This window comes from Gossypium hirsutum, chromosome A10 (assembly GCF_007990345.1).
Source record: "Gossypium hirsutum isolate 1008001.06 chromosome A10, Gossypium_hirsutum_v2.1, whole genome shotgun sequence".
In the NCBI taxonomy this organism is placed as follows: domain Eukaryota; kingdom Viridiplantae; phylum Streptophyta; class Magnoliopsida; order Malvales; family Malvaceae; genus Gossypium; species Gossypium hirsutum.
The window spans coordinates 23,624,796-23,634,486 of record NC_053433.1 but is presented as its reverse complement, the minus strand read 5'-3'; the positions used below and the strand labels follow the sequence as shown (position 1 = coordinate 23,634,486).

General features: G+C 31.1%; 1 protein-coding gene across 1 annotated transcript; it reads right to left on the bottom strand.

Moving 5' to 3' along the window:
* Positions 1-836: 836 nt before the first annotated feature.
* On the bottom strand, positions 837-1,833 carry LOC107896148 (uncharacterized). Its single transcript, XM_016821271.2, has 2 exons — positions 1,323-1,833; positions 837-1,182 (listed from the first exon to the last, which is right to left on the bottom strand). The coding sequence occupies exons 1-2, from the start codon at positions 1,468-1,470 to the stop codon at positions 1,055-1,057; spliced, it is 276 nt and encodes a 91-aa protein (XP_016676760.1). The 5' UTR covers positions 1,471-1,833; the 3' UTR covers positions 837-1,054.
* Positions 1,834-9,691: the final 7,858 nt, after the last annotated feature.

Genomic DNA, 9,691 nt, shown 5'->3' with positions numbered 1-9,691 from the left:
CTATAATGGAGTTTACCTATACCCAAAAACACAATAGCATATATCATGCATGCTTACCATTATTGTATCAATTAGCATCTAGTTTTTATTTTAGCAATATCATTTTAAATTTATCAATAATTTATATATTTATGTTATAATTTATTAATAAAAGTATATTAATATACATGCAAATATATCTCAATTACATATATAAAAAATGTAATATATTTTCAACGTTTATATACAAGTTTTTAAATTATTAAGTTAAATGACTTAATTTAAAGATAATATTTTATCATTTAAGTAATTAAAAATGATTAAGACATAATAAATAATAAATATTGATTTAAAATATAAATGTTTTTAACAATTTCATTATAGATATAGGTACTGATTATATCTACTGGATTACTCATAGATAAGAGGATAATATATTTCAGCACACTCAGAATCCACGTTTTTTTGTATTGACAATAATGCTCATATAAATTGAGTTAAGGCTCAATAGGCCCATCGATATCGGTCGATACATAACGATAAAGTCAGCTACATAATTTTAGATCTAATGGCTATTAGATTGAAACTAAAAATTACTAAATTAAAAGATATGAAATAAATGTATAATTTAAATATAGCACAAGATAAATGAAATTTTGATGTTCAAAAAATACAAACCAAAATCGATCAAATTGAAGTGCATGACTGGATGCGAAATTCATAGCTTATATAAAGTAAAAGTACTAATAACAAAATTTGATACCCTAAACTCTACTCCAAACTTGGTAAACTAATTTGGGCCGAGTAAAAGATTGTTCAATAGAATCAAAATCTCAAAATATGAAAACAGAGTGAACTGCAACAAAATCAAGTTCAGATATAATTCAAGTTTTTCAAAAGAAACAGATAATTTTCATACAACAATACTCAAAATCTTAGAATCACTGTAACATTTGCAGTAACTAAACTCTACCCATCAAAATATCTCCACTTTTAGACCATTCCTTTAAACATCCTATCTAAGTAAATTATTAATTACCAATGGAGTAACAAATAACTTGGGGGGATTTTCCCATCATAAAACCCTAAAAAGTAATCTCCTTGAAGCCGTCTGCTTGCTGGCTTTTTCATGGACTCCAGAATCGGATTCATCAGTAAACCACCCCACAGATTTCTGGGCCTCTAGCATAATCTGTGAGATACCTGCAAAAAAAAATATAGACAAAACAAAACAAAGTCAGCAATCAAATGCGAGGATTAAAATCTTCAAAATTAAGAAATAAGAGAAAAAGAAGGGTTCTTTGACATGATATCAGAAACCGATGCAAGATTTAGAGAAGAACCTTGTTGAACAGTTTGCATGTTGTGGCGGATGTCGTGGATGGTGGCGGAGATTTTCCAATAAAGAGGACGGCCGACGTAGAAGAGGGCCAAGAGGAGAAGCAGCGCTATTACTATGCGGAAGGCGATCCTTGATGTTGAGGAAGCCATTGATTGATTGTTTATTGAATAGCAGATGGAGACTTGAGAAGATTTATTTGATAATGAGAAAGTCCAGCGAGCCTTGCAAATCCACAAATATCAAAGTCCCTTAGTAAAGTTGAACTGACGTGTATCATGGATCCAAGAACAACACTGTCTATAATCTATTATATGAAATGGATCTAATCTAAAATTAAACTAGTTTTATGTATTTTTATATTTTTTTTATTTGTTAAATATTTTAATAATTATGTAATTTTTTTAAGGAAAAATATTATGTGAATAATAATATTACACATCATCATTAAATAAAACAAAAAATAATGAAGAAGTTATAAATAAATACTAATAACTATATGTAAACATAATTATGGGTTGGAGCTAGTGGAACAGAGTCTTAAATCACCTTTGCGACTCTGTGTTGGATGTTGTAGAAAAATAGAAATAATTATGTGTTCCATCAGATGATTGACAAAGTAGAAGATATATAAGAAGAATCGAGTGTTATACTAAACATATCATCAAAGCAAATCTAAAGAGCAATAGATTTAGAGATTCCATGGAGAGGTGGCGCCAACTATGGATAGATCAAAGTCAACACCGATGGAATAGTTAGTAGGGATGGAAACTAGTCGATAATTGGGGGAGTTTTACGCGACTCATTTGGAAATTGGATTGAAGGTTTTCAAAGGTTTGTTGGGAGGGGTTCGACCATGGTTACTGAGTTGTGGGCACTTCTACATGAACTAGGAAAAACTAAAAAAAAAAAAGAGAATACCCTAAGATGATTATTGAATCTGATTGCATGATGGCTGTGGATATGATTAAAGAATGCTCTGAAAGTACATCTTTAATGATTCTTGTTAGAAAAATTAAGAAAGTGTCACGTCAAGTTCTAACAATTAGGTTCCAATTCGTGAATAGGGAAAGGAATAAGGTTGTTGATTGGCTAACCATGTTCTTCTAATAATGTTAACTTAGTTTATGTTGATATTCCTACACCTCATGTTAAGAATTTACTTATAGAAGATAAATTAGGTGATACACATGTATGAATAATTTTATTTAAGGCAATGTGTAGCCTTCTTTTATTTATAAAACGAATAATTAAATAATAAATTAATGTTAAAATCTTGAAGGCTAAACTCAAGGCTAAACTTTAAACCTAATATCCTAAATACAAGAGTTATTAATATTTATATTTAAATAAAATTATTAGTATTTATTTACAAGTATTCCATTTCTTATTTAATTGAATGACGACGTGTCATACTATTATTCACTGATGGTAAATAAAACTTATATACCAAGGTGCATCAAATATTTTTCTATTTTTAAATTAATTTAAAATATTTAAATATAAATTCATAATTTTGATTTTGTTATTATCTACCCTATTTATTAAGATTTTTATTGGGTTGGTTACAAAATTACCAAAAAACTTATAATTTGCAAAAATAAATTATATGATTATATGAATATTTTTGTCTTTTTATATTTTTATAAATCAATAAAAAATTATCTACAATAAGATTTAAGGGAGGGACACCATGCATATAGAACATTTTCCTTTACCATCTAACTTATAACAATTTTTTTGGTTTTATATGAAATTTGATTAATATATTTGTGTTCTAAATAACTTATTTTTGCACGCATACGCATGTAATAAGATTCTAATCTTTTTCATTTTAATATCATACATATTTCATGTGTTAATATTAATTAGTTTCAAACTTTACTTTTTATTATTTATTGTATGTTATTTTTAAACACACATCAGTATTCTAAATATGTGATTCCCACACTCATATGTATGTGATAAGTTTTCTAAATATCTCTAAAAATTTTCTAAAATAATTTCTTCAGAGAATTTTCTCTTTAAAACTTTCTTTTGAATTCAAGGGCATGTAAAATAATGACTCAGGGATATCTTTATATAATGAGAGTTTAGAGAGTTCAACTATGATTAAACTTAATCACTTCAATACTAAATTAATATAATACTTATCAAGATAAATATTAGATTAAATTTAATATTAAATCAATAGAATATTTATATGTAAGATAAATATTAAATTTAATTTAATATTAAGATAATCACTTTAATATTAAATTAATAAAATACTATCAAAATAAGTATTAAATTAAATTTAATATTAAATATATTAAAAAATATTATTTTTGGAACAGTTAATCTAAAATTAAATTATCCGGTAGAGTCTCAATAGGAGTATGATTCCTCCATTGCTCAACCGCCAAAGGACCACCCATCAACCATTGGTGTAATAGCCTAATTTTCAGTGGTGTCAGAGACAGTGATTCGAGATCACTAAATCCGATGAGTAAGTTTGAAATTTTAATAAATTAATATTTATGAGTCAAATATAATTTTAAAAATATTTTGAAATTAGTGAATTTTGTGAATTAAAAGAATTTATTAGGTAAATTGGGTTGAAAATAAGGTATCAAGACCTTGATTTCATAAATCTATAAGTTGTTCAATGTTCTTTGTAGATTTTCAAGAAGTTCAGAGGATCGGATCAACACATCGATTCACACTATCCAGATAACTTCGGTAGATTTTGTTATGCATCTTAAGGTTTATATGGCATGTATAGGATTAAATTGAAATGAAGTAAACTGTAATATGGTTGAGAGTGACACATATACATATATGTATGTTTGTATGCATGTACTTAGTAATAGCTTATAGAAATCAATGAATGGTGTTAATGTGGTAAGTTTATGCAAATGAGTTGTGTGATGACATATTAGGTCTAAAATTTGATTTTTAGCTTGTATTGGTCGATTGATTGGGTTTTATTGGTATATGAGAGTGTTGTATGCAAGTTGATTGTGAAAAGGGTGAGAAAACTGGCCTTTAAATGGCTTTTTTTCGTCTATATACGCAGAGACACGAGCGTGTGTCTCAGCCATGTGTGACACACGGTCATGCACATGGGTGTGTAGTCTGGCCTTATGTCCCCTGCATCTTAAAAGTTAGAAACAGAATGCTCAGAATTGAGTGCACGGGCAAAGACATGGGCGTGTGTCTCAGTCGTGTGTGCTACACGGCCTAAGACATGAACTTGTGTCAAGGCCGTATGAAAACTACACCTTAATGTTTTGCAAGCCAGAGAGTTAAAGCCCAGCCATGTGACCTGTTTCATATACCACACGGTCTAGGATATGGGTGTGCCACTTAGCCGTATGAGCCACACGGCCTACCCACATGGGCGTGTGACCCCTATATGTGAGAAAAATTTTGAAATTTCACGAATTTTTTTTAAGTTCCCGATTTAGTCCTGATTCGATTCTAATACTTGTATTCATTAGGAATAATCTCAGAAAATGTATAGTATCTGACATGAATTATCTGTAAATGTTCTGAAAACTTCAGTAATGCTTCATAACCCTATTCCGGCGATGGATACAGGTTAGGAGTATTACATTTATTAGTATCAGAGCTTCGGTTTAGCCGATTCTCGAAACAAATGTAACGTGTAAAGTGTTTAGAAATACATGCCATAGAAATATTTAATAGTGTGATATGTATGATCCGATCTAATCTTTGTTTTTCTTATAGATTGTAAAGATGTCTGATAAATCCGAACATGCTGAACTTGATGAAGCTAATAGCAGAATACAAACATCTGAGCATGGGACAAATAGTAGTTTCCAATTTTTCTAATGCAAGAACAGGAACTCAGAAAGATGTTCTATGGGTTTATGAACAAATGGTTTAATAAGATGATGCAAGAAAGAAATCAGGCTTAGCAACCTCCTCCCCCTATTGTACCATCTGTAGCACCCCCGCTTGCTCCTCCACCTCCTCCGGTAATTGAATCTAGTAAGCATTCTCCGATAGAAAAGCTCAAAAAGTTTGGAGCTGAGGAATTTCGAGGTTGTAACAACCCAATTTCAATGTAATCGGAACAATGGTTTTGGGACCACAAATTCAAGCCGAAAAAAATTATTTTTATTTTATTACATGGTCCGTAATATAATAGAAATGTCATGTGAAAATTTTGATAAGAAAATTTTACCGATTTTGTGTTTAATTACGAGAAGGACCAAATCACATAAAATGTAAAAGTTGGATTTTAGTAACTAGAAGGATCAAATAGGTATGGAATTCAAAACTTAAGGTCCTTATAGGGTAATTAGACCATTAATATATAGATATTTTGGTGACTCATCCATGTAAAAATAAAAAAGGCTAAGGACTAAATTGGAAAGATGAAAAGTTATTAAATGACAATTTAATTAAATGAAAAGGAAAACAATTTTATATCATCTTCCCCAAGTATTTCTATGGAAACTCTAGGAGAGAGGAAGAAGACTTATCAAGCTTATTTGGGTAAGTAATCAAGCCTCATTTTTAGTAATTTTGATATTTTTGAAACCGGGATAGTCTAATCTATCTATTTGGGGGATTAATTTGAAAAATTATCAAAGTATGGAAAATGAGTCATGGATGTATATGATGAAAATTAGAAATTTATAGTAAAAAAATTAAAGGCTGTTGATAGATAAACAACTTTTACAAAGTGATTTTTGATAAAAATATTATTTAGGGACTAAAATGTAAAGTTGTAAAATTTGATGAAAAATTCTGAAATTTTGTGAATACATGTGCTATAAATTTTGTAATGGGATTTTGGTTAGGCTTGGAATAGGGAGTGAATTGCACAAGTTTCATTTTTCGAGTCTAGGGATGAAATGAGAATTTATGGAAAAGTTAGGGGCAAAATAGCAATTTTGCCTAGGATAAAAATTGAGTCCACTTGAATATAAAATATGATAAATTGATGTCAAATTTACTCGTATAGATCCAGATAGACCAAATTCGGAGCTTGAACGAGGAAAAAAAAAAGGAAAAAATCGGATTAGTAGATTTTTCGTACACGAACAATTGTCGAGGTATGTTCGTGTAACTAAATTGTATATGTTTTTATGCTTGAATTAAATGTTGTCTTTGTGAATTGTATAATGCCATAAATATGTGAAATGATCACATATTCGTTAAAGCCCGATAAATGAAAGTGCCCGATCAATTATAATGCCTGACGAACGATAAATGATAAAAATGTTAAATTTTATGCTTGAGTTGAATGTGAACATTTGGATTGCATAAATGCATAAATATATGAGATTGACCATATGTTTGATAATGCTTGAAATATGCTAAATTCTGTTTGAATAAATGGAAAATTCAATGGATATGTAATTTTTCGAAATGAATGAGGTCCAGCATTTGTTACGAATGGGATTTAGCTCGGACGAGTAATCCCATTGACCTCATGATAGAAAGGGTTTAGCCCGGACAGGTAATCCTGATATAAGTCCTCTCGAGCATATGTTATGGATTAGATTTAGCCTGTACGGGTAATCTAGATTAAGCTACTTAGAGTATATGTTATAAAAATGATTTAGCCTAGACTGGTAATCTTGTTGTATATATGTGTGGCTCGAGAGTGTACTCTCTGAAATAGTACCTTATAGGTATCACCAGACATGAATTGATGGATTCTGATTTGTACACCTTGGGTGTACTACATGTGTATCCATTGATATTCTGAACAAATTCAACGGGTAAAAATCTTGACATGAAAGGACATGAATAAGAAATAAGTTATTACACATAGTTGTCTGAAGTCCATGAAAATGATGCTACATGATAATTGACATATGAACACATGAGATGATGATATTTGTACATGGGATTCTTTTGATGAATATGTTCATCCTTGGTTATAGACTTCTACACTTTGAGTGTACAACTACTCGTGTGACATTGATATTTTGAGTAAAATGTGTAAAGTTTTGATATGAAATAATCTAAACTCGAGATGTGTTATATGAAAATATACTTGAGATATAGCAATGTGAATTATACATGTTATGGAAAGCATATGTACATGGGAACTTGATTGTTATTGAGCCCATACATGTTTTTGATGTTATTATGGAATATATGACTAACAAGGGCAATGAGGAGATGTGTAGGGCTTGAGGTCAAATTGAATGAATGGTAAGTTAAGTACCATGTTATACGAACTTACTAACCATTTTATGCTTACTTAGTTTTATTTCCTTGTTTTAGAGTAAATCGGAAGCTCGTTGGATTAGAAGCTCGGTGGAGATCACTCATCGGTACAATATGATAAAACAATTATGGTTATAATGGCATGTATAGGTTATATTGGCGATATTGGCATGTAAATGTAAATGATGCTTGTAATCTAGCCATTGGAATAGCTAGTAATGAGTTGTTTGATATACTTGTAATGTTAAGCTACATATATGTTAAGTAGTTGATCAAAATATGTTTAACACATGGATTGAACCAAGGTAAGATGGTGAATATTGATGCGTGATATTCGTAACAAGTTTTAAAGGTTTATAAATGAAACGTTCTTAAGACTAACTTATTATATCGATTAATGCAAGTGTACCTATCGAACAGTAGTATAGTTCAGCAAGACCGGATTGTTGAACCCAAAGGAACTACGAGAACTAGTATTTACTTCCCATTTATTATCTAGCCTAAAATTTAAGAGGTTTGGTTGTCTAAACTAATTGCTAACTAAGAATGCACAGAAAGAAAAACTTGGGAAAATACTTTTGGAAAATTCGATTGATTGAGACAATACCTAAGGACAAATCCACCTAGACTTCACTTGTTATTTGACTCTGAATCAGACGATTTATTCATTTGACTTGATCCGTAGAAATCCTTAAGTTATATTATTATCTCTCTCGAGACTAATAACGTCTAACCCTAGGTTGAATAATTGAAATCTCTTTCTAATTAACACCATAGAATTGCATTAACTCGATCTATGGATTCCCTTATTAGGTTTCACCCTAATCCGGCAAAATCTTGTCACTCTATCTCTAGGCGCGCAATCAACTCCACTTAATTATGACAAATTTACTCTTAGACAGGGTCTATTCCTCCTCTGAATAAGAGCTTAACTTGAATCAATATCTTGGAATATCAAAACAAGAATTAAGAACATATAATTAAGTACAAGTCAAATATTTATCATACAATTCAGATAATAATAACAAGATCTGTCTCAGGTTTCATTCCCCTTAGGTATTTAGGGGTTTAGTTCATACTTATGAAAGAAAACATCTCAAAAGCATAATGATAACAAAACATAAGAAAACCCAAAACTCCTGAAGGAACTTGAAGGGAGATCTCCAGTCTTGATGATTAATCCAGCTTTTGAGATGGATCAATCGGCTTTCCTTGAGTAATTCCTTGCTTCTTACTCTGTATCCCCCCTTCCTAAGTGCTTCATCAAGTTTTTAAATAGGCTTTGGAATGCCTAAGAGCCCTCAAAATTGGCCTTTTTCGAATTGGACTAAACTTGGGCTCGGCAGGGACACGCCCGTGTGCGATTACTGAAGGTCGTGGTCAAGGCTGTTAAATGGGCACGGGTGTGTGATCCACCTGTGTAAGTCATGCTTTGATCCTGGAAAATTGACACGGCCGTGTGACACGCCCGTGTGAGGAAGTCCAGGCCGTGTTGTTTTCCCATATGTGTCTATTTTCTCCGTTTTTGGCTCGTTTCTCGCTCTTTTTACTCTCTTATGCTCTCCTAAGTATAAAACATGAAATTAAAGGATTAGGAGCGTTGAATTCACAAAATCTAAGGAGAAACCATCCATAAATGTGTTAGGCATGGGGTAAAAATTTGTATAAATTACGATTTATCAAATACACCCACACTTAAGCATTTGTTTGTCCTCAAGCAAAACCCTCAACTCACAATCAAAATAAATTCTTCTTAACTTATAATGCCTATTAATAATATCTCAAAATAATCCATAAGTAATCATACATTGGGAATTTGGCTGAAAGAACATCAAAGTTCCAAAACATTCCAAGTTGAGTATTTTATCATGAAAGCATAGGTGTCTCCCCTCATCTAAGTAATTACCTTGGACTCAAAATATCACAGAGTTTCACATCCTAACTAAAGATTCACTCAAATCACTCGAGGTGTTTAAGGACAATACATGAAGCACTCAATAGGCAATAGTGAAAAGTCATTAGCATAGGCTTGCATGAAAATCAAATCTCCACCACTATATATTGAAATGAACATCAATCAAAAGGTCTTTAAAGGGTTGTAACGTGGCTTTGGTTAGGGGGTGTGGTCACAAACTGAAAGAAAAGGCTAGAATCGAGATTGAATTGAAAAATTTCCTA

Coding starts and splice junctions, on each gene's coding strand:
- LOC107896148 (XM_016821271.2), bottom strand. CDS start 1,470: ATGGCTTCCTCAACATCAAGGATCGCCTTCCGCATAGTAATAGCGCTG. Junction 1,183..1,322: donor CATGCAAACTGTTCAACAAG/GTTCTTCTCTAA, acceptor TTTTTTTTGCAG/GTATCTCACAGATTATGCTA.